Consider the following 25,163-nt stretch of genomic DNA (forward strand, 5'->3'; position numbering starts at 1 on the left):
CGAAGAATGAAATCTATTGTTATAATTCTAATGAAAATTATGACTTTGTATGACCCATTGATTTCTCTACAATGGTTATGCATTTTATTAATATTACAAGCTGTAGATTGATATAGAAAATGTAAGAATGCTAATACCTTTTGCTTCCTGTGAAAAAATGCAGATTTCCAAGTTCATGAAAAGCCTGGACTGTGAGACCATGCTGATTATTTCTTTGAAGAGTTTCTGTTTTTCATACATTTGGAAAGTTTGAATATTTAATAGTAAATATATTTAGAGAAAGAAACTTAACATGACTGGTTTAAAATAAATTGCTGTGTTTTTCTATATTAATTAGTCTACCGTTTTAGTATACTATCCAATTAGAAAGCTCATGGTAGTACAAAACACATTTCTAAAATACATTTTTAACACTCCACCCACAATTAAAACAATAATAAAACAATAATAAAACATTTGCCACAATCACCCTATGGGTCAAAGACCTGCTGAAATAAAGTGGTCTTCAAGCTTCCCAAAATGAGATTGGAGTTAGGGGTCATCATACTTCCAGGTCAGTGTATTTGTGTCTGGGTACTATTACAAATCTGTGTTAGCATTTTTCTTTTCTTTTTTTTTTTTTTAAAGTTTCTTGCCATTTCTGTAATACCAGGTTACAAACTATTTTAAAGCCAATTATTTTTCCATTCAAAATGCCACATTTCAAGCTTGAAATAGTGTAAAATATGGGGAAAAAAATATTATAGGAAATGACACTGAGCCGGAGGGAGGGAGTCAAAAGCATCATCAGTCATGAGTCCCTTTGTGCCCATAAGAGACCTAAGTTCAGATGGGATGGGCTTGTGGGTGTGGGGGGGCAAGATCCCACTAAGCAGGGCCAGAGGGCGGCGCCCAGGAGCAGAGCCTTCTCTGTGATGGGCCCAGCCCTCTGGAATGACCTCCCCCCCGACATTAGGACTACTACTGATCTCCACTCCTTCCGCAAGAAACTCAAGACCCACCTGTTCCAAGCTCTATCCTCTAATCCCCCTGGCAATTTTAAATTTTAGGGTATTTTAATGTTTTTTAACTTTATTATTATTGTGTTGTTTTATGAATCGTAATAATTGATGATGTGAGTTTTTTATACCTCCTCCGTGCAACATGTGACATGCATTTTTTATTGTACGCCGCCCCGAGTCCCCTCGAGGAGAGGGAGCGGCTTATAAGTCTAATAAAATGAAATGAAATGAAATGAATAAATGTCAGCATCAGAGAAATCAGGAGATCCAGGCAGTTCAAATGTGTACAAAGATTTATTGTAAGCATACGCTCTCTACAAGAATACACACTACTAATAGTCAAAGGAAATTAGCAGGAGTTAAGAATAAAAAGAAATTCAAGTTAGGCTGGACTTAGATCTGTTATGGCACAAAAGGATTCATGACTGATGATGTATCTGACCCATCCCTCAGCCTCAGCCTATTATCTCCTACATCTCCTCTTGAAATAAAACGGTATTGTTTCAATAATTGCAGAAGTGTTTTAAGCTTGAAACAGTTTTGTATTCCTGAAACAATTCCACAATGACTGAATTCAGTGCTTTACACTGTAAGTAACTGTTGCTTTGAATTTTAAAACTGGTTGAACCGGCAATATTTTGCATACCACTCGAACTACATACAGTTTTGTAGTGCTTTTGCTGGGAAGCCTATTCTCTCTGTCCATTAGATTAATCTTAGCAATAGCTATTCAATTTCTCTCTCATCAGAGAGAAAAAAGGAAAGCAAGGTTATTTCTTTGTGTCTACTAGAACTCCAACAGCAGTCCGCTGAAACACCAGCTCCTCACTGTTTTCCTCTCTCTGAACTATTTAAAATAATACATTTCTGCAAGCACATGTGTTCAAATTTCCTATCAGATCACACGATAATTCAATATATGAAATAGAATGGATTATAAACTTACCAATTGTTTGTTCATATGAAGCGATCACTACTGGGACTTTTGACAGGGGAATGGAGTTGCTCTCAATCATGCTGAGGCAAGTAAAATTTTCTTCTGAAAGATCAGGTGGTACTGGTTCATACCTCAACTCAGCTCCCATAGCAAATGCTACTTTTCCACGTGAAATCTTCTGGTTTACATATATTTCTGTATTTAATCTTCCAGAAGAGTCTTGTTTTATAAAATAGATTTAATGAAAACATCTTAGCAGTCCTTACAGATTAGAGATTCTGAATGTAATATAATATTATATTATACTATTATTCCAGAGAGATTCGTACTGAAAGTAAATATATTTTACAATGTACAGCTGATTTTAATTAAATTTAAGGCATTAGAAAACATCTATACTATCAAATGTTCCCTTTCCTAGGTCTTCTCTTCCCTCACACAAATTGCCTTTCTTTTTGTCATCTTTGGAACAGATAATGTACCATTGTTATATTCATGATTTACATTAACCAATGGAATAAAATAAAAAGTAATTTTTCAGAATCAGCTGGAAAAAAAATTGCTGGAGCCCCATTAAATTCCATCAGAAATAACTAAAGTCCCACGATTAAGAACATTTTCAACAACCTTTGCAGATTTGATGTTCAAAAGTGTGCAGAGCAACAACTGCATTCAACAGCCTTCAGTCCAGCTCCACCATCTCCAGGGAGCTGCATTCTTCTAGGCTTGGGTAAAAAGAGGCTGCCTTTCTTGACATTTTTTCCTATCAGGCCAGGGGTGGTTCCAGCTGCTGCTACTGCCAGTTTGCTCAGGGATGCACTGTGCGTGCGCAGTTGATGCGTGCTACACGCCCATGCACAGTACTAAAAAGCAAGATGGCACCGCCTACAGTGCCGCAGAAAGAACCAGTTCGGCGGCATAGCAGACCAAGTTACTACCTATTCGGCCGGACCGGTCCGAACTGATAGGAACCCACCTCTGTATCAGGCCCACAAGCTTTCAAAATGATGGAGGGTATATTTGGTCTAGGCTGAATCATTGTCAGGACAGATACAATGGGCTGAACATTATGGGACAGAATGGAAATGGAATGATTGGTGGTGGCTATGTTATTTTTTGTGCTATTTCTAGTTTATGCGTCTGGAAGAATCTTGCAATAATATCACAGTGAAGAGGAGGTTATTTGTGCGCATACATAAATTACACAAGAATTCCTGGATGTAGATGCAATGCTTTTTGTTTACATAATATACTTCAATCGTTTTTCGAACCGTTCTTAGAGATCTCTTTCTTGTCTGGCACATTTAGCAGTACCTTATCCCTGTTATTTAAGAAGGTTGAGTTTATTACTTGAAAAAAGCAATGACCTTTTTAAACTTAAAATTTTCAAATAATACCATTACAAAAAAAATCCCTTTATAAAAAGTCAAAATTTACCTGATATTTTGATAAAACATTACTTGAGGAATTATAAACTTTAAAGTGTTTTTGTAAACGAGTCTGAGAGATGCAACTATGTAAGACTCTGCCATTCTACTGATGGAATGGCATTTGGCTATATCTTTCAGGAACATGTACAACAAATATAAACTGATTTACTAAACTGCTTTGTTCCAGAAAACTGCTAATTCAGTCAGGTTAAGCAAACTTTAAACTTTTGGAAGTTACGTTTCTCATTTTAGGCATTTATTGTCATGCTGTTTTTAAAGGAGGAGAGCTGAAAAAAACTTGATTTCTTTGGGGTTCTTAATTTCAAATTGTGCCAATATAATTTATATAAACATGCAGTAAATAGGACGGTATATATTTTTACTATATTATTATTAGAAATACTTCAGTTTGCTTCTTATATCAATATGAAAATTAATTCATCAGACATATATATACACAATAGCATGTAGTTAAAGTTTTATTACAATTCTAATAATTATTAGTGTGGAATGTTTAAATAGAATTGTCAAAAAATTCAAACATTCTAAAATCAAATCTCTCTCTCTCTTTGTGTGTGTGTGTGTGTGTGTGTGTATTCATACTTAACACACCTGCACACAATTTTTTTCAATATTTGACTTTTTACAGTTTATTTACAGTTATATATACATCCGATTTCTACTGAGAGGTACTCACCTCGCACATGAGCAAGAAATAAAGAAAGCAATTTCCTGCTGTATTTAAGGGCTCTACTGTGGTTCTTTGATTTTTCCAGTGTTTCTCTAAAACATTTTAGCGTATCCATCACATCCAGAGGAACAGAAAATAATGATCTTGTTTGACTGATACCTTTAAAGAACCCAAAGTTATTTTAATAAACTCTATGTCTAAGTAACAAATGTGTAATACACAAAAATAAAATTGTTTATTCAAACTAGTAGTACTTTACTCAAACTACTGGTAATGGTATCTTTATTACAGTCATGGATCAACTTACAAAGTTCACACATAGACATGGTTCAAATTGGAAAAAGCTATACATATAAGTAGTAGAATTCTAAAAAAGCCCCTGAACTCAAAGTGGAAGGCTTTGAATTGGGCGTTGGTTACTTACCTGATACGCCCTTTCTCGGTACAGTGGAGACATCATCCAGGCATGGGTATGACTCCATCAGGATCCAATCGGACTGGGTCTACAAGCTTTAAAGGCACGCCCACGAGGCTCCTTCTCCCAGCTTAGATGAAGGTATGACTTGTAGACCGCTGTGTAAACAGTCTCAGATGATAGATATTATCTCTCAAGCCAAGAACAGAGAAAATTCAAGGAGTAAGGCATACAAAAAGGGTGAGGCTGGATGATGTCTCCACCATCCTGAGAAAGGGCGTATCAGGTAAGTAACCAACGCCCATTCTCCTAGTAGGTAGAGACATCATCCAGGCATGGGACATACCAAAGCCCAATCTGTCCCATCGGGAGGGACCTGAATAGAATTTAAGAAGCCTAAGTAGAGACCACAGGCTGCAACATGCACCGGCCGAATGAAGCGTCAGCTGAGGCATATCTGTTGAGCCTGTAGTGGCAGATGAATGGAGATATAGTAGTGGCCGCCTGGCAAATTTCCTCTAATGAAGCTTGAGATTACCAGGCAGCAGAGGTGGCCGCACTACGGGTGGAGTGTGCCATGATATTGGGCGGAACACGCAGGGAGAGAGCGGAGTAGGCTCTAGAAATAGCCAACGACCAATGTCAGAAGAAGAGGCCTTCGAGCCTTTCTTACCTCCTGGCTGGAATTTCACAAACAGAGCCTCAGAGCATCCAAAAACAGCAGTTCGTTTAATATAAACGCGCAGAGCATGTCGCACATCAAGGTAATGCCACTTACGCTCCAGTTGATGAGATGGTTGAGGGCAAAAGTCAGGCAGCACCAGAAGCATACAGAATTTACCAGGCACAAAAGCTGGATCAAGGCAGAGAACAACCTTATCTGCAGGAAAGATGCATAAATCCTGTCTGATTGACAATGCCGCCAACTCAGAAATACACCTCGCCGAGATTATGGCTACAAGAAAAACCACTTTTAAGATTAAATCATATAAAGACGCAGAATGTAAAGGCTCAAAAGGAGTCTGAGTCAAAGCGTCCAGGACTTTGGATACACCCCAAGTTGGGAACCTGTGTATTGTCAGTGGTTTGATGTTTGTGGCACTCTCAAAAAGCCACAGGTCATGAGAAAGGGGCTGAGTGGAACCTAATGATAGGATGGAGGCCAGGGCCACAACCTGGCGATGGAGAGTGTTTGGCGAGGGTCCTAGATCTAGTCCTCGTTGCAAGAACTGGAGAATATTAGGCATAGAAGCCTGTAAGGGAACAATGTCCTTCCTATGGCACCAGACAGAGAACTGTGTCCAAGTGGCATCGTAAATGCGGTTAATAGAAGAGCGCCTGAAGGCCTGAATTGTATGAATAACGTCAGTGAATAGACTGGCAGTCCTTAGGACCTCCCACTCAATCTCCAGGCGGTTAGTCGTAACCAAGGAAGGTTGTTGGAACGACCTCTGAAGGAGCAGAGAGGGAAACTGGGGAAGTTGTCATGGAGGAGCTACCGAAAGGTTTAGCAGTTCAGCAAACCAAGGTCTGCGGGGCCAGTGAGGAGCGATCAGGATCAGTTCCGCCTCCTCCATCAGCATTTTCCGTAGTAACCACTGTATGAGAGGAGTTGGGGGGAAAGCATACAGAAGGCCTGGAGGCCACTCGCATCTCACAGCGTCGACGCCCTCCACCCCTAGTGTCGCCTAGCGCGCAAAATACTTGGCAGTTGATTGTTGCTCTGGGACCCAAAGAATCGAGAACCGGAAGGCCGTAACTGACCGTCAGTTGTTGAAAGGTTCGCCGATGCAGGCTCCACTCTGCCGGGTCGATGTGCATGTGGCTGAGGTCATCTGCCTGAGTGTTCTGGATCCCTGAGATGTGCTCGGCCCGGATAGACAATAGGTGGGTCTCCGCCCAGGACCCCAGTTGGAAAGACAAAGCCATTAGACATCGGGATCTCGCCCCCCCACCAGTTTATGTGCGCTTTGGTGGTGGTATTGTCCATAAGGACGAGCATATGTGCATTGGTTACGACATGTTCGAATTGAAGAAGAGCCAGGAAAACAGTTTTTAGCTCCAACCAATTGATACTGTTCCTCTGGTTGGAGCGTAACCAAAGGCCTTGGGCTGTGTGCGACAGAATGTGAGCTCCCCAGCCCTGCAGACTCGCATCTGTGGTTAGAGTGATGCAGGGGGGGTCGCGAAATAGAGAGCACTGTTCCAAGGCAGGGGAGAGCCACCAGCAGAGGGACCGGCTTACCTCTGAGGTGAGACGAACCTTGTGCATCGAGCAACTGCAGTCTGCCTTTTGATATGGTAGCAGAAACCATTCAAACAGCCGACTGTGGAACCTGGGCCATGGAACAATGTTGAAGGTGGACACCATTTTTCCCAGGAGTTCTGACAGGTGGATGAGAGGAATCCTCGGATGGCCACTGATGGATGAGACTAGATCGCGAATGCTCACCTGCCGTTCTGGTGATAAGACGACCTGTTTCAGGGAGGTGTCTATCACTGCCCCTAGGTGCGTGAGGTGGGTCGTGGGCTGCAGACTTTTTTTCAAGTTGACCATAAATCCGTGTTCTTCCAGTGTCTGAAGAGTGATATGGACGTCTCTGTGTGCTTGATGCGGGGACCTGGACAGCAACAAAATATCATCAAGGTAACAGAGAATTCTGACCAGCATAGTTCTAAGATGGGCAGCTAGCGCAGCCAGGATTTTGGTGAAGACCCTCGGGGCCGAGGACAAGCCAAATGGAAGGGCACGGTATTGAGAAACAGAGGAATTTCCTGTAATCTGGGAAAATAGAATATGGAGGTATGCCTCTGTTAGGTCCACCGAGGAGAGGAGGTCATTAGGCCGAATGCTCTCCAAGATGGATAGCAAATAATGCATTTTAAACCTCCTGTAAACTATAAATTTGTTTAGAAATTTGAGGTCGAGGATTGCCCTCCAATCCCCTGAAGACTTAGGCACTATAAAGAGACGGGAATAAAAAACCAGCACACGAAGGTCAGGGGGCACCTCCTCAATGGCCTAAATTTGGAGGAGATGGCCAATTGCAAGTTCAACCAGATGTCTTTTGGTAATGTCTCTAGAAACCGGACATAGTACGAAAGTCTGCAAGGGACTGGAAAGAAACTCCAGGGCAAGGCCAAATCGGATGGTACGCCTGATCCAGGCATCGTTGGTGATGTCGTCCCAATGATCGGCGAAGGCCGAAAGACGGCCCCCAATTGGGAGGTTCCCGATGGAATTACTTCTGCTTTTGGAAGGAACGGTTGGAGCCGCCCTTGAAGGGCTTTCTGTAGGAGAAACACTGGGAATTTCTGTTGGATCTGTCCTGAGGCGAAGGGCCCTATCTTGGGGGAGCCTGGCGTTGAAGACGGGGGTAGGCAAATCCCCCATCCGTCCCTCAAAAGGACGACCTACAGAAAAAAGAAGAGGGTTTAGTATCTGTTTTGCAACTGATAGAAGGAAGCACCTTTCGCTTGTCCTTGGACTCTACTAAGAGAGGTTCCAAAGGCAGGCCAAAGAGGAGACCAAGAGAAAAAGGAGAAGAAGCTAAACGCCACTTTGCTCTGGCCTCTGCTTGCCATTGTTTCAGCCATAAAAGACGCCTTATGGTGACTGATGACGCCATCGACTTGGAGGAGAAACGAGCAACATCCAGAGAGACATCCGCCGCGTATTCCATAGCTGCTTTGAGCTTGTTGATGTACTGATAAGCACGGGAATCAGGAGGAGGAATTCTGTCCTGCAGCTGCTTCAGCCAACCGAGAGCCGCCCTGTTGAAAAAAGAAGCAGAAGAGGCGGCCCGAACAGCCCATGCAGATGACTGATGTCCTTTAACGAACGATTGTTCAAAATGTTTGTCCTCAGGACGAAGAGCGTCCTCTGGAGCATTAGAGGCTGCATTAGGCGTTGAAAGAGGAACCACAGGTAGGTCGATGGAAGGGATTTCCAAAAGCTTAGAGAGCTCTGGACTGACATTGTACAATTGTTTGTCCAGTGTAGAAGGGAGAGGTCGCGCCTCCGGAGATGCCCACTGATTTTGAATTACTTCCAAGAACAGTTTTGGGGAAGGAACCACATCCTTTTCGACAGGAGGGCGTGAAAAGAGTGGATCTGTTGTGTCAGACTTGTCAACCTCTGCAGTCAAGGATGGTTTTGAGGCAGGAATGTCAGAGACCTTTTTGGCCTTGAATAAGAGAGAGAGAAACAGGGCAGGTTTGAACAGACCCACTAAGTCCAAAGGGGTAGGAGTCAAGTCCTCATCATCCAAAAGATTGGAATCACAGGTTACCTGTTCCTCAGATTCAGCAGCAGAAGGCTGAGGAGTACTTCCAGGAGCAGTCCCTTTAGAATGGGAGGAGTGGCCCTTATTTGACTCATTAGAAGTAGAACACTGAGGGGTGGAAGCAGCAGGACCCGGATGTTGAAGGCCCACAGCAATCGCTCGTTCAATAGCCACTGCTATGATGTCAGCCATATCATTAGGATTGACAGTAATAGGTCTGGGGGATGGAGAAACCACATCTATGTCCAGGGTGACACTACCATCCCCTTCGGAATCATACTCCCCTTGAAAGCCAATCCCATCCTCAGGGTTCAAGGGGGAAGCAGGAGTGGAGATATCCCCATCAGTATCAGTAGAGAGCTCTTCAGGAGGATTGATCATTACTTGAGGAGAAATCAGTGGTGCAGAGATAGGAACAGTGCAATGCTTGGTCTTAGATGTGGCCTTTCGTGGGACAGAATCTGAGGCTTGTCACTGTCTGAACCAGGGGTAGTTACATTTGGGGCCTCGTGAGATGGAACAGTCTTAGGGACCTTGGCAGGCTTAGCTGTAGGTGGCTGAGAAGCAGTGGCTCTCTTTTTGCTCCTGTACTCAGAAGAGACTGAAGGAGAAATAATGGCTGGAGAAGGTGGATTATCCCCCTGTATAATAGTGGTCTCATTGGTTGACATTACTCACAGTTGAGGAGAGCACCTAAAATGGCCACCACAGCTTCCCGCCAAAACAAAATGGCCACCAGAGTAGATAGGGCCCCAAGGAAGGGCTGAGGGAGCGAACCAACAAGTCAGCTATTTCGCTAATTAAATGGGCGCCTGATGGTCAATCCAGAAGCCAACGTCGCTAACCGCAGCGAAGAAGGCAATCGGAATGAATTTATGTCCCCCGGTGGCTCGCCGGACAAAGGGCTGCTCTGAGCTGGCAAACACGAATGGTGGTGTGCAAAACGCCCTGCGCTCCAGCGGCTTCTATGACGGCGCGGCTACAGTCGATCTCCTGCGGTTTTTCGAGTGGCATGGCTGCAGCGATGCCTGAAAAATATTAGAGCCTGAGGGAAACCTCGTAGGCTCGCTGCTGAATCTCTGCACAATGGCAAGTACGAGATAGAGGAGGGTTGAAGCCCTCAGAAGGCTACGAGCTTCCAATCAGCCAAATAAAGACCAAATGCGTTAAATTTGAAGAAAGAAGCCAATTAAAGAAATTTAGAAGTTTTTTGAAGAAAGTTAGATTAAGAACAAATTAATTAGATAGGAGAGAAACACAGACACAGCTAATCCAAGGATCAACTGAGTCTAAATTGGGAGGAGGAGCCTCGTGGGCGTGCCTTTAAAGCTTGTAGACCCATTCCAATTGGATTCTGATGGAGTCATACCCATGCCTGGATGATGTCTCCACCTACTAGGAGAATATTATATATCCAGATGAAATCCAGACTAGAAACAATAAAATTATTGCAGTTGATCAGATGGTGAAAATGAAATCAGCTTGAGAGTAATGGTCAGTGTCAATTTGTCTGGAGATGGAATTTGTGGCAAGAGTAAATGCATCGTGTGGAGGGAATATCAATCTTCAATAGAATGTCTAAGTGATTTGGATTGATCACTGAAACAAATTTGGAAATATAACAGGAAAAGAATCTATTGGGCTGAGTGAATGCTTCCTGCATGATACTACACCCTGTATCTTAGTTGCTTCTCCCAGATGTGACATGTTTCCAGTAAATTAAAATGAAGAATAATTCTGTTGAATATTCAGGTGGTGCCAGTGGAATGTAGAATTAATGTATAATTGGGTGTTTTTTTAAAGACATTTGGGGGGGAGGTGGATAACTTGTGTATAATTGTTAAACAAGATCTCCCCAGAATTTCCAATTTCTATCAAAAGATCAATGTTATCTTTAACTGTAGAGGAACAGTATCTACAACACACACTCTTCTGATGTATGAAAACAACAGTTCTCCCACACCAAACTGATTTGCTTCCTTAGCTCACAGAATGTTCCAATCATATACAATGGATAATCATACACCTCCATTCTCTACTTCCATCCTTGTCTTGCCTCTTCCCTCTCTTTAACTGGATAATTTGTCCATTAGGGCAATAACAGCTTCTACTCTCAACACCTTCCAGAAGTTTATAAAAACCTCACTGAACTGAAAGATTTGAGTGTAGGAGTGTTATATTAATTGTGATACTTAAACTGTAAATATATGTTGTGTTTTCTTTAATATATCTTACTGTTCTTGTTGAATTAGTTGAAGCTATTAGTTTATACACAATCTAGAACTACCTGACTGAATCCATTTTTGTTAGTGTTCTCTCAATAGCTATAATATAGAACACCTACCTAATTGGTTTTACAAGTATCTTATAAGGATAAAATAATATATAAATATGTTTTACTTAATATACCAAATCTATGCAACCAATATAACTTGCATGTGCTTGAAACAAAACAATTTATCCATCCATAAAAATAATCCAAAAGAACACAAACATTTAATTACCCCAAAGAGCATGAGCTCTGAAACTTTTAAAGAATATATCTTTAAACGTATCTTCATACCTAAATGATCAAAATGTTCAACAGTTGGTCCTTTCCAATTTGTAGCAGCATACAGGTTTTTTGCAACAAAGGTTCTGCAGCATACCTTAAGAGAGTATTTTCTGATACAGTTAACAGCCTTTTCAATTAAGCAGACCAGGTTAAGTAGACTAATCTTCTTAAACATTTAAAATTAGACTCTGAAAATCGGTCGCTATTATTTACATTTTCAAAAAGCAGAGAAATAATAAAAGCCAATGTTCATTATCTAGAAAGGATTATCTTCACAAGAAAAACTAAATAAAAAATAGGACATTCTTATTAACAGGATGTGCATGAACACCAGTACAGTATTCCCTTGGGACAAGACTTTTCAGAATTTAGTCTTACGAACTCTCATACATAGTAATCTGACCTGAACTTCCCAACTAATAAGAACTCACAATTCTATCATTGCCATGCTCCTCTATGGTGTCAGCTCTCTTCACTATATCTAACTAAGCTGGAAATCAAGGAGATATGCATGGTCCCAAACTGGTAACTGGTAACTTGTTGCTTAGCACCGTAACATTTTATTCCCACCAACTGATATGGAGGATAGGACTGCTTTTCCCAGTCAAGAAAAAAATAACCTGTGAGCTAATTCTGTTCTTAGAATACATTTGAGGTTCAGGGAAATAGGTTTTATTAAATAATGAAAAATGGCAGAGAAAGAAGTTGACTCATATGGAATGCCTATTAAGCCTGCCCTCTTTACTCACTAACCAGCCTGACAGTCAGGGTGGGTCTTCTTGTTAGAAAATGAGATTTAAAACCTACCCATTTGCTCTAGGAAAAATAACTTTAGATTACATATCATTTTTGTTAAGTTATGAGGAACTTTAATGTGCCCTAAATCTTTTTCAGGCAGTCCAATACATAACTAAAGATTATATTCTTATATTTTTAAAAACTTTTGACCCAAATTTCAATTACATTTTTTTTCTTTATCAACTAAAATACTTTACCTTGTCTCCAGTATTAATGATTAATTCTTCTAAGCAAGACTGTGCATTATCTGACTCACGCAGTTGTTTTTTTTCCTGCAGCTGTCTCTGGGCAAACACCAACACAGGAGTTACTTGCTCCGTATATCTCTCACTAGAAAAAGATAAATGCTTTTTAAAATAAATATTGTTAATATAATTTTTTTTAAAAAAATATTTCTTTCCCAAGGTCACTTTGTGTTACTTACTGTGTAATTGTGTTAAATTGCATAGCTATGTAAACTAGTGATTCCCATTTCTTCAAACGAAACAGAAACTCAAGCGTTTGCAGAATGAAGTGGCGTATTCCGTGGAAATCTATAATGTTCACATCGTCAAGGGGATGTTCAAAAGAAAGGTTGGAACCACCTTCATCAATAGTAATGCCTCCTATGCAGCTTGGAACACCAAAATTTCCCTTGGGCTCAATAATCTGTAAATTTAAACAGAGATCATAATATCCTATCTCATTTTTGCAGAGAAATCATCATATAAATCAAGTACAAACCTGTTGTGACCCAGCAGGAGCCGTTGGAGCTGCAACCAGACTCCGACGACGAGGGGTCTGATGAGTTGGCTCTGGAAGATGTGGAGGACCCTGAACAGGGTTCCGACTCTGAGCAGGGATCAGAGAGGCTAGTTGGCCACCGGGAGGCGCCTGAGGCGTAGAGCAGTGGTGAAAGCCAAAGGGGGTGTGCTCCTGATGTCATGCCTTGGAGCAGTGGGGAGGAGACAAGGGAGTTGGTTTTGGACGCTAGGCAATGGAGGGCTGATAGACGTAGAGAACAACTACGCAGATACAGAAGATAATTGGACCCAGGTGGTTGTAATTAGGCTCCTCTCAAGATTGCATAAAAGGAATGACTTTCCGGAGGCTGGTTGCAGAGTTCAACTTATCTACCAATGCTGGACAGGCGTTCTCGTGCCTGTGTCTTATCTGGATTGCTGCCAAGGTTTAGTCAGTGTGTTAATTTACTGTGAATAAATCTTCTAGCAGTATTCTTGTCTTGGGGTGCTTTTGTGTGCAAAGAGGGGGGTCAGAACGCAAACCCAACTAGCACTTCTAATTATGTAAATTTTCTTTACATTGTATCAAGCATATTGTTCATAAGCATTTCAATTTTTAATAATATTGCATGTGTCTGATTTACATTAATATCAAACTCATAACAATATTTTTTTGTTAGTCTTTGATATTTACTAACATAAGTCGCCTCTCTGAAGATATAGATCTCTCCCTTTAACAAATACAGTCGCCAAGTTAATTATACTGGATGCTAGAATAGGAGCATCTCAAGAGAGACAGCCTGGTCCTTGTGACCGTTCCCACATTGTGTATAGTGAAGCAGTTAGGTAATATCTGTACCTAAGATGGCACTAACAAGGAAAGATGTTTCATATTTTTCATGAAACTCATGTTCAGCAGTTCTACCAAGACTGTTTAATTCAGCAAATTCCTCCAACTATAATGATTCCTAGACAAAGACAGAGGAAGTGGCATACATTCTAATGCACAAATGCAGAACTTCTAGTTGCACAAATACTGCATTCAGTGCATTCTTGCAAATCCATGTTCCCATTCTCCCAATATTTTCTTATGTGTTACCTTAGTTTGTTTCTTTGTTTTTTTAAAAAAAATCCTCCCTTCTGGGAGCACACAAAATAAACAAAACCTAGTACAAGAACACTGCTGCATCAGATTTTCACAAAACATTTGCCTTTCTTAAGAAATGAGAAGTAAATATGAGAAGTAAATATGAGAAGTAAAATGGTTTAATCATATTGCACATAAAGTATTTATTTTTTTTCTAAATAATATTTTTAAATGTAAAGGCACAGAAAAAAAATATACACAATTGAAATGAATTAAACATTGCTAATCTTTGTTCGGTTACTTCAAAATATAAAAACAACATGCATTATGTTAATTGCAGAAGTAAAAATATATTTACCTTAACGTAATTGCTATCTTGAAGCTCAGCTATCATATCAAGCAATGTATCTGATGCCATATAGTATGGAAACCAAACGGTCTTAAGAAAAATCTCCTTGTTAACAGGGAATGGTGGTTGAAAAGATCCTGAATGCTTAATAATCATTTGTATTTCCCTAGTATAGTTCCAAAGGTCTCGGCAGGCATTCTGAAGCAATGTCCAGTGGCGGCCCCGATGGGCAACAACCTGAATTATATTTATCAAATGCACAATTAATGAGTGGGAGTTGGGACACATCACAGTGATTTAAATAGTAACTATAAATCATATTTTCATTTATAAAAAACTTCAAACTTAAGTGTGTTCATATGTACGAAATCTACTGAATAAACTATTTCACTTTCTTAAGATACTAGTTGGAATATATTTCACATAGATTATAGCTGTTTTGCTAGAACTACCTAGGACAGAGATCTAAAGCAATACCGAGCAAGATATTTGTTTATGTAAGCTATTTATTATTTATTTATTTTTTATTTTTTATTATTTATTTATTTATTGTTTGTTTGTTTGTTTGTTTATTATTTATTATTTATTTATTATTTATTTATTATTTATTTATTTATTATTTATTTATTTATTATTACCCATTCCGGTCAACCAACCTATAACTGAACCACCTACAATTGTAGGTCCACAAATTCATCATTTGGGCTAATATAGATAAAACAAGTTCACCAAAGCAATACCACAATGACAATTAAAAATTAGTTAGAATAAAAAAGCATACACTGAAAGGCAACCATCAATATATTGGCAATCAAAACATTCAAAGCCTAAATAGAACCAATCAATCAGTAGAGGAATAGGTGTAGAATCTGTGCCCGCACAGCAGTGGTGGGTTCCTGCTGGATCGCACCGGATCGCGCGCGCTCCCTTTCAGCGCTCCACCTGGCTTGCGCGCTCCCTTTCAGCGCTCCACCTGGCTTGCGCGCTCCCTTTCAGCGCTCCACCTGGCTCTCGCGCTCCCTTCCGGCGCTGAAACCGGAAGTACAGTCTTGCCCCGCCCCTGGCGAAGCAACGACGCCTGCCTGCGCTCCACCAGCTCGGCTGGGAACGGAGATGTTTCCTCAGCGGAGCGGAGCACCTGAAAAGACTTTTCAGGCGCTCCGCTCCGCTGAGGAAACATCTCCGTTCCCAGCCGAGCTGGTGGAGCGCAGACAGGCGTCGTTGCTTCGCCAGGGCCGGGCAAAACTGTACTTCCGGTTTCAGCGCCGGAAGGGAGCGCGAGAGCCAGGTGGAGCGCTGAAAGGGAGCGCGCAAGCCAGGTGGAGCGCTGAAAGGGAGCGCGCAAGCCAGGTGGAGCGCTGAAAGGGAGTGCGCAAGCCAGGTGGAGCGCTGAAAGGGAGCGCGCGCGATCCGGTGCGATCCGGGAGGAACCCACCACTGCCGCACAGCTTAATGAAATAACCATGTTTCTCATCTCATTTAACATGTATCTAGTGCCACAGTTTAGGAGCAATTTTTCCGAATTAATTTGCACCTAATGCTTATTATAGAAAGCTGAGCAGCTTACCATAAAAGCTTTTAGATATTAAATTAAATCACTTGTGTCTATGAATAAACTATAATATTAGAATGAGTGTTATAAACCATCATGAATTTCTAATCTGAATTATGACTATTATTCCTTTTTCTGTATGGTTTAGCCTCCTCTAACAGTTATGACTGGGTAAACACATTATTAGATAAGCTATTGTTATTATATAAGAGCCGTGGTGGCACAGTGATTAGAATGCCGTACTGCAGGCTACTTCTGCTGACTGCCTATTATCAGCAGTTTGGCAGTTTGAATCTCACCAGGCTCAAGGTTGACTCAGCCTTCCATCCTTCCAAGGTGGGTAAAATGAGGACCCAGGTTGTTGAGGGCAATATGCTGATTCTGTAAATCGCATATAGAGGACTGAAAAAGCATTGTGAAGCAGTATATAAGTCTAAGTGCTATTGCTATTATAAAGTCACGTTTTTCTTAAAACTATGATTTGTTGAACAACAATGATTGGTGGTTTTAATATTAATCCATATTGAGTGCTTAGCATACCATGCTATACCAACATCAAACTATAACTTTGTGTTAAATGTAAATCAGAGTTCTCAATTTCTTTTGCAATCAGCTAGCTAGAAATTATTTCAGCTGTCTGCTGATTCTTGTACAACTAACAACCAGCAGATCAATTAGTATTTGTGACCATTTAAGAACTTCTAGGAACATATAATGTTGTATTATTTTTTAACTCTGCTCTCTTTTATTTATTTATCTGTGTTGGGAAAGAGAACTGTTTAAAAATAGCTACTCCAGTTGTTCACAAATTGTTCCACATTGTATTTAAGTTTTTTTTTAAAGAAACTCTTACAGAAAAAAGCAAATTCCATTCAACTTAATTTAGCTACAGCATTATTTCCTACATTTCCTACTACTAAACTGCATTTGTTGCTAAATTGGTATCCTTGCTTTGCCATACTGAATTCATACTCATGATAACTGTACAACCCAGTGCAATTAAATACTTTATTTCTTGACTGCATTTACTACTTTGATTAATCTGCAATCCTAGGAAAGTGAGTTCTTCCATGCCTTCCATGTCTTCACCATCAATTGTTATTTTCATATTTCCATTCTTTGTAGTTGTCATAAACTTGGTCTTTTTGGTATTCAAGAAGTGGCCAAATTTCTAACTTTCTTCTTTAATCCATTTGATCAGATCTTTCAATCCTTCTTTGGTTGCTAAAAGTTGTGTTATGAACTTATCAAAGATTGTTTATGTTTCTTCTTCCAATGATTACCTTTATTTTTGATTCTTCAAGTTCCAGTTTCCTCAAAATTATATTGGGATACAAGTTGAAAAAGAAAGGTGAACGAATGCAGCCTTGCTACATATCTTTCTATTTCTCGAACCATTCAGTGTCTCCATATGGTGTTTGCACAATGGCTACCTGATTTTTTTCAGAGACTACAACAACGTGACTGATGTGTTGGCAGCCACAGGTCTTCTAGGCCTCTCCATAGCTTTCAGTTGAAAGCTTTCTTGTAGTCAATAAAGCAGAGGTAGACGTTCTTTGATATTCCTGAAATTTTTCAATGTTCCAGTGTAGGTTTGCAATATGGCCCTCAACGTCATGACCTCTTCTGAAGCAAGCTTAAACATCTGGTTATTTTCTTTCGATAGTCAGCACCAGATAGTATATAAATTAATTGGAATTCACATTATTTATTATTTATTTATTTATGTGTATGCTTTCTATCTCACTGTTGAAGTGACTCTGGGCAGGTTGCTAGTGTGAGGATGATGGCAAAAATTGGAGCTATTCTTGGAGTCATCATTTTTGGCAGTGGAATCCTGTGGCCATGTGTTTGTTTCCCTAATTTTCCAGCACAAAAATATGATGCTTGTGGGTGATACAGGCCACAGCAATTATATGGGGATGGAATCAAGACCTGGGACCTTCTTGTTTGACAGATGGCTCAATGCCCACATGACTTCTTCCTGAATGATGTCAGGTTCTATTTCTGCTTCCTTTTCCTTATCATCCAGAGGAAACTTGGCCTCTTTGTTGCTGGCATAGAGTTCTTCTGTTATATTCTCACCATCTATTGTTGAAACCTTGTTGGTTAGACACATCTTTACCTTGTTTGTTTTTGAAGATGCTTTTATGAGCAGTAAATGATGTATGAATCCTTTTTGACTTGCGCCAAAGTATTCTGGTGTGGCCCTTCATGCAGTCTTCATCTAGCTGCTTGCAACATTGGTCCCAGTAAAATTTGTTATTTTTCCTTGTTGCTTTTTGGAAATTTACATTCATTCTCTGCTCCCTAATGTCTGCCTGTTGTTTTTGGCTGCTTCACTCATCTATTCTGATGGCTTCGTATGAAAACCAATTATGCTTTTTCTCTGGCTTTTATTTTGGCATATGTTCAATTGCTGTTTCAATAATGGTTGATTTTTTTTTGCCACAGTGCATTGGGCATATTCTCAGCAGTGTCCAGCAGTTCAAACATATTTTTCATCCCAGCTGCATACATGGAAGGTATTTGGGTGATATCAAACTTTTGGGATGGTGCTTTCCTTTTGATGTCGCATAAGTTAACTCTGACTTTAGCTGCCAACAATTCGTAATGTGAACTACAATGGGCACAAAATAGTCTTGACAGCGACGACTGAAACACACTGTTGATGGATGCACAGGACATAATTGATCTTGTTATGGTGCAATCTATTTGATAAGATCCAAATGTAAAATTCGTGATTCAAAGTCAATTTCCATGGCAAAATTAATGCAAAGAAAACTGATTCAAATAATCATCTACATCATTTCTCTCTCCAAGTCCAAAACTTCTAATAATTCATGTTTCAGCTTGACTGCCAACCTTTGCATTAAAATCACCTATGTAAAAACCCATGAATCTAAACAATATTCTTTTTGAGCACTTGCTTCAAAGTTTTCTGATGCTAGTTTAGAAAACTTCTACTGCAAGCTCGGCTGCAATAATCGTTGGGTGTAGACTTGGACAACTGTGATAGTTTGACACAGTAGCTTGACACAGATTTGGCTGTTGTAATGCAATCATTAACCATTGACAAATTTTCCATTGCTGCAATAAGTTTCTTCTTGTAATAAATACCACTTCGTTTTTATTTTTTGGAGTCATGTCCAAATGAATTTCTCAAAGCAATGAATTCCTCAAACTGGAAGTAGCCATTGTCTTTCCAGTATGGCTCAACTGACACCAAAGAGGCTAATTTTCAACCTAGCCATTTCAGATTGCTGTCATAGGCTTGTATCTCCAGCCCTGGAAAAAAATCTGATTATTTTAATAATAATGCAGCTCCCTCTTGCTCTGAAATAAAAGAGCACGTATGGAGATGAATACAGATTGCACCTGACAAGTAATGACTTCCATGAATCACTGGAAAACGAGAGGGAATGAACTAAAAATAGTATAAAATTATCCTATATCGTTTTCTTAAAGAGTTCTTATCTTCAAAAACAGAACAACAATGCAGCAAGAAACTAGAAATTGATAAATATATTCTTGCCAAAGGTGATAACGTTATTTGCTCAACAAAATCAGAAGAGATATGTTTATTAGAATTGTAAATATAGTTAACATTACCACAGCTCTTCTAAAATATAGGAATATTTTCGTGAAATGTTCCATCACAGCAGAATAACAAGTTGTTTTTTCACGTTCCTTAAGAGAACTATAACCTTGAGGTGGCCGAGGAGTGTCTCTATCACTCAATTTAGAACTACGATCAGGAGAAATGGATTCTAAAATAAAAACAAACAAAAATCATTGAGTTTAACTAACAGCAATTCACAAATTGTAAAAACTGTTCTAAGCCTCTTATTAAGAAACCAAAGTCTATACAGTGAGTCTTTAGTTATGCTAGTTTATTAAAATAATATTTTTTCAAAGATAAAGGAAAATGCCATAGAATATTCTATATATACCTAAATCAATTGTAAGGAAGGCTTTTAAGTAAATAAGCATCACACCCACATTTCCAATCAATATGTTTTAATCAGTGAAAGACGGTTCTTGGTACAATCTGAGTTAGTCACTTGGAGAATATATTCCTCACTCTGCTTTCCAGAAAAAATATATATCAAATGGGCATCAGGGATGGGTTCCATGGGAGATGTTTTTAAAGGGACCAGAGGGGGGGGGGGGGTTTCACGTGCTGCCTGCATCCTGCCGATGAGGCTTTGCTTGTTTGCGCAGACCAGTTTCCGGCATGCCACAGTCCAGTGCCAGTCCACAGACCAGGGGTTGGGGACCCTTGCTATAGTGCATGTTACATTTCTTTGGTTACTTGATTCAATAAAAATAAATAAAATAAATAAGCACGGCAGGGCAGATATAACAAATCTTTTAGCTGACTGGTCCACATGGTAAGACCTCCCCGGATAAAAAACCCAATTGGCTTTTGAGCATATGCGCTAAAATATGCCCTCCCCCGAAAATAAGCCCTCCCTGAAAATATTGCAATGCAGCAGCAGCCATGAGATGACCATGCTTGCTGCCTCCTGTACCTCAAAAATAATAAGACCTCCCCAAAAATAAGGCCAAGCACTTATTTTGAGGGTCAAAAGAAAATAAGACCCTGTCGGTAGGAAAATTATTAACTTTCTTTTATAATGTTTATAACTGCTATCTCAAATCCATGTTACCAAGGAAAAGCAATTGCTTTCCTTACCAGTTGCTATGAGATTATTCTTCCTTTTAAAGTTCCTCAGTTTGCATATTGTCTTGCTTTACATGAAAGTTACCATTCCAGCTACTCTGGTTTTGATATTTTATCCGTCCATAAACTTTGTTGTATCCATGTGAGACTTATATTTTTTTTCAAGGTCCACAGATAGAGCACTTGGCAATATGTAGTGAAAGTTTAGCTGTGAGTTAATAAGTTGTACTTTTTTGAAAGTAGATCCCTAATTTGTGAGATGATCAATTCAAAAATTGTCAAGTACCCGACATGCATGTGGCAACCCACCTGAATCTTGGCCTGAAGTTGAGAGTTGGGTCAGTTCAGTGGATTCACTCATGACATCAATTTCAGGGGAGAGACAATTATTGTGGTCAAGTATGCTTGAGCTGGAAACAGTGCCTGAAGAAATACTTTGTAATGTAGGGCTAGAAGCAGGCAATGAAAGCCCATTGTCGAAGGCAGGGGAAGTAAAGGCAGGGGTGTCTGAGCAAAGAAGAGCAAGGAAGGTTATATTCATTGCAGATGAGCTGTTGGCAGCAGAATATTTAGGGAAAGTATTTCTCCGGAAATGTATAACTGCTCCCAACCTAACAAAAGATCAAACTAGAAAAAAATCTGAAGAAATGTTTTTCAGTGTTTCTCTGATAGCTAGTCAGGAGCTACTGTGTTTGATTACTTATCTGCTTCTAGTAATAAAGAAGATTGATGGTGCAAGAAGAATTAGTGGTGATACATTATATTGTTGCTGTCAAATGATATGGAATGGCCATTCCGATTAAAGATATATAGGGGGAAAATAATAAAGTATTTTTCCATTTCCATTAATTCAGGGAATTTCTAAAATGTCTCAAGAAGGAAAAATATGGAGTACTCAAAAATAAAAACTGAGGAAAGTACATTTAAATAAGAATTGCAGTACTTCTTTTAGGTAATCAGTTGCCAAGATCAATGTGTCTCAATATCAACTGTATTTGTTCCAGAGAAATATCTTTAAGTCCATGATTTTTTTGAAACATAACTTCAAGACTTGCTGTTTTAACAGTGTAATTGTCTACACGCAAATACACCCAAAGCAATAAACAAAATCACAATAGATCCATGTAAGTTATATTCACTAGAATGAATAATAAGATGTTTGCCCTGGAATGTATAGATGCTCTGAGGAATTCATCAGGCATTTTTTGAAGTTGACTATCAACGAGGCCTGATTTATGCTAAGCCATGTGACTCTCTCAGCTTCCAAAGAGAAAATAATATTTGACATCTACCTAATTCAGCTAAACAACACCAAACCCACATAATAGAATGCTGCAAATCACAGACTCCACAGATTAGCAAACCAACACAGATAGACCCTTAAAAATTACCCTGTTTTCTTATTAGACTTATAATGGAAGCTATTCTAGGCAACAACAAATTTAAGTTTCAAGTATGTTCAATGGACATAGTTATAATGCTTTTGAAAGAGAAGTCAACAATGTGAAGTTTACTGTAAGACTAGTTGTATTATCACTCTCTATTCCATTCCATACATACAAATATTAATTTACAGATATTGAGTTTGAAAATACGTTGGACTGGGCAGAAGAAATGGCAGAATGAAAAATAAATGTTCAATCTAGGAAAAAAGAATATTGAAATAGAATAAAAGAGTGAGAAGGGAAAAAACATTTTACCTATCCCATAGGGACATATGAGATCTTTTAAATATATAAAACTGAAAAAAGACTCATTCTATAAACAGCACAGCTACTATTTAAGGAGTTATGGAAATCTTTCTGAGATATTAAATATTTGCTGCATTAATTCTCATTTTAAAGATTTGACTATAACTCTGGTTTTTAAGATGAAATACTGTTATCTATTACCTGACAAACAAGAGCCTTGTTTGTGGTAATGCAGATTCAGATCAAATGGCCATCTAGAATAAAATAACTACTGGAGAGACAGAAACAGTAAAGTTTCTATAGTGAGTCCAAGGCAGATAATTGGAAAGAATCAACAACCAAAAGCCGTTAAAATCCCAGAAGCAGAAAATGTAGCAAAATAGAAAAGAAAGAGAGAGAAAAGAGGAAGAAAATAGAATGATGATTCAAATTGTAATGCACATCTAGAATAAAGAATCCAGGAACAAATATAAAAAATACAAGTAAAACTACAGAAGATAAAATGTATAAATGTATGGTCAGACTTTAGATAATAATAGATTGAATTAAGACATTGGCTATGAAAGAAAAAACACACACACTAGAAATGTTCCTGAAGGAATAGAAAGTCACCTATAGCAACATAGTGAAATGGTATAATTATCTATGCATACTGAAAAACCAGATTTAGAGCACATTTTCAGACACTTCCAAAATTAGAATTCAGTGATTGCCCCAGAAGCATTCAGTGTTAATGGATTATGTGTTCCATTGACTCAAACCTAGCCCCCAAACATAGCCACTCAAAAAAAATATTTTAAAATCATTCTAAAAGTCATCATCCAACAATATCAATTTTATTGGTCCTTGTCTTAAAATGCTAGAACCAAGGATCTAAAAGGATTACTGTAGATATTTTAATGTATTTTAGTAAATAACTGCATAAAACACAATAGTTAAAAATTCACATTTTATTATCTATAGTATTACCAGGTTTTCGACTGATTTTTCCTGAAAACGTTCTTTTAAAAGACAGATGTTTAAAATCTATGATTTCTTCCTCTGGCGCTATCATGATTGTGCCTGAATTGCTTAATGAGAATATTTCAGGGCTGAGATCATTATAACTGAAAAACAAAAACATACACAAACATAAGTACATGCTTAATAATTGAAATGTAGCAATATTATAACATTATTATTATTATTTACACTGTATTCATTAAACATGAAACTCAACCAACTGAACATTCAAAAATGCATCACAAATACCACTGACTGGTGCTAATGATTGATACGGGTTGCTGCCAGCATCCTAGGTATCAACCAAACTCTGGCATCACCTGAAAGAGTGATATCAATAAACTGTACACTTTGGCCCTCTACAACTATGATATCTGGCGTGTTGTGTTCCAAATGACGATCTGTTTGTATTTGAAAGTCCCACCTTATCATTTTCGATCACTTTTTCCACTTTATGTTCCCATGACTTTCTGGATTCATATTTTTTACATAATGACCAGTGGATTAATTTAGCAACTCGGTCATGTCTAGCTTTGTAATCAGTTTGTGCAATTTTGCTGCATTCACATATTAAATGTGAAACAGTTTCGACTTTGTTATTGCAAAGTCGGCAGTTTGGGTTGTCAGTGGATTTTTGTATCTTCGCTTTCATGGCATTAGTTTGTAGTGCTTGTTCTTGAGCAGCCAGTATTAAACCTTCCGTTTCTTTCTTGATAGTTCCCATCTTAAGCCATGTCCATGTCAAGTTGTCATCACAGTTTCCTTCAATGTTTTTCAAGTGCTGTCCATGCAAAGCTTTGGTTCTCATCTATTTAACCTGTCATCCAGCTGTTTTTCCTTATATTCTGCCTTTGTTTCTGTTGTTTTTATGCTATTCTCCGTTTTCAGAGCCTGCAGCAATTTTTCTGTACTATGGTTCATATAATCATACAAACTTCATTTTCTTCTTCTACAGTTTGATGGATTTGCAATAGCCCCCTGCCCCCTATTTTTCTTGGCAAGTACAACCAGTCGATGTCACTTCATGGATGTAAAGCATGGTACATATTCAAACATTTGCGTGTTTTCCGGTCCACGTTTTTCAGTTCAGCCAGAGTCCAGTTGATGATTCCAGCTGAGTAGCGTATCACTGGAATTGCCCATGTATTAATGGCTTTATGTTTCCAGCATTCAGCTTTAATTTTAATATTTTGCGGACCCTCCTTTTGTATTCCTTTTGCGTTGACTCTTTGACTTTTCCATTCAAGATGTTATCTGCTTCCAATATGCCTAGGTACTTGTAACCATCATCCTTTGCTAATGCTTTCACTATATTTCCATTTCCCAGTTCTATTCTTTATGTTTTTTCCATTTTTCCTCGCCGCATGGATAATATAGCACATTTTTCAAGCGCAAAGTTCATTTTGATGTCATTGCTGAACAGTTGAATTGTGTTGAGTATTGATTTAAGTTCACTGGGGCTTTTCACATACATTTTTAAGTCATCCATGTATAGTAGATGGTTTATCTTGCCAGGTTGGCTTGAGATTTGGTATCCCAGTTTTGTGCTTCGTAGGATTATTGTCCGTGGAATTAATGCAAAGTTGAACAGTAGTGGTGAAAGTGAATCCCCTTGGAAATTGTTGTTGTTGTTGTTGTTGTTGTTATTCACCCTTGATGCAGAATACTTCATCTAAATACTTCATCTAAAGCACAGGTGTCAACCTCGCAGTGTCACATTGCCAGCATGGGATGAGTTTGACACCCCAATCTAAAGATATGTTAACAATCCTGTCTATAGTGTGGCAACAATAGGATGAGCCTGGACTATATTGGTTAACATTCTTTCTTTTTCTTTATTCATGTCAGAAGTTAATATTCTTAACTGCATCTTTTAACAGCCAGGTGAATGCAACCAGCTCTTATTAAATAATTTAAGTGAAAGTTTTTAATATTTAATAAATGAATATTTTCTAGTATTT

General features: G+C 39.0%; 1 protein-coding gene across 1 annotated transcript in view; it reads right to left on the minus strand.

Moving 5' to 3' along the window:
• The window catches only part of CFAP54 (cilia and flagella associated protein 54), a gene marked incomplete at its 5' end in the record, with an annotated part of 151,092 nt that overhangs the window by 57,830 nt on the left and 68,099 nt on the right, over positions 1–25,163 (minus strand). Inside the window, 10 exons of the mRNA XM_081958765.1 lie at positions 138–225; positions 1,948–2,157; positions 4,066–4,218; positions 11,324–11,408; positions 12,310–12,442; positions 12,537–12,760; positions 14,280–14,507; positions 19,435–19,592; positions 20,819–21,016; positions 23,170–23,306. Coding sequence (XP_081814891.1) covers positions 138–225; positions 1,948–2,157; positions 4,066–4,218; positions 11,324–11,408; positions 12,310–12,442; positions 12,537–12,760; positions 14,280–14,507; positions 19,435–19,592; positions 20,819–21,016; positions 23,170–23,306 — 1,614 coding nt within the window. The remainder of the gene's footprint in view (positions 1–137; positions 226–1,947; positions 2,158–4,065; positions 4,219–11,323; positions 11,409–12,309; positions 12,443–12,536; positions 12,761–14,279; positions 14,508–19,434; positions 19,593–20,818; positions 21,017–23,169; positions 23,307–25,163) is intronic.

Source organism: Natrix helvetica (assembly GCF_964273705.1).
Source record: "Natrix helvetica genome assembly, chromosome: 6".
NCBI classification, from domain to species: Eukaryota; Metazoa; Chordata; class Lepidosauria; order Squamata; family Natricidae; genus Natrix; species Natrix helvetica.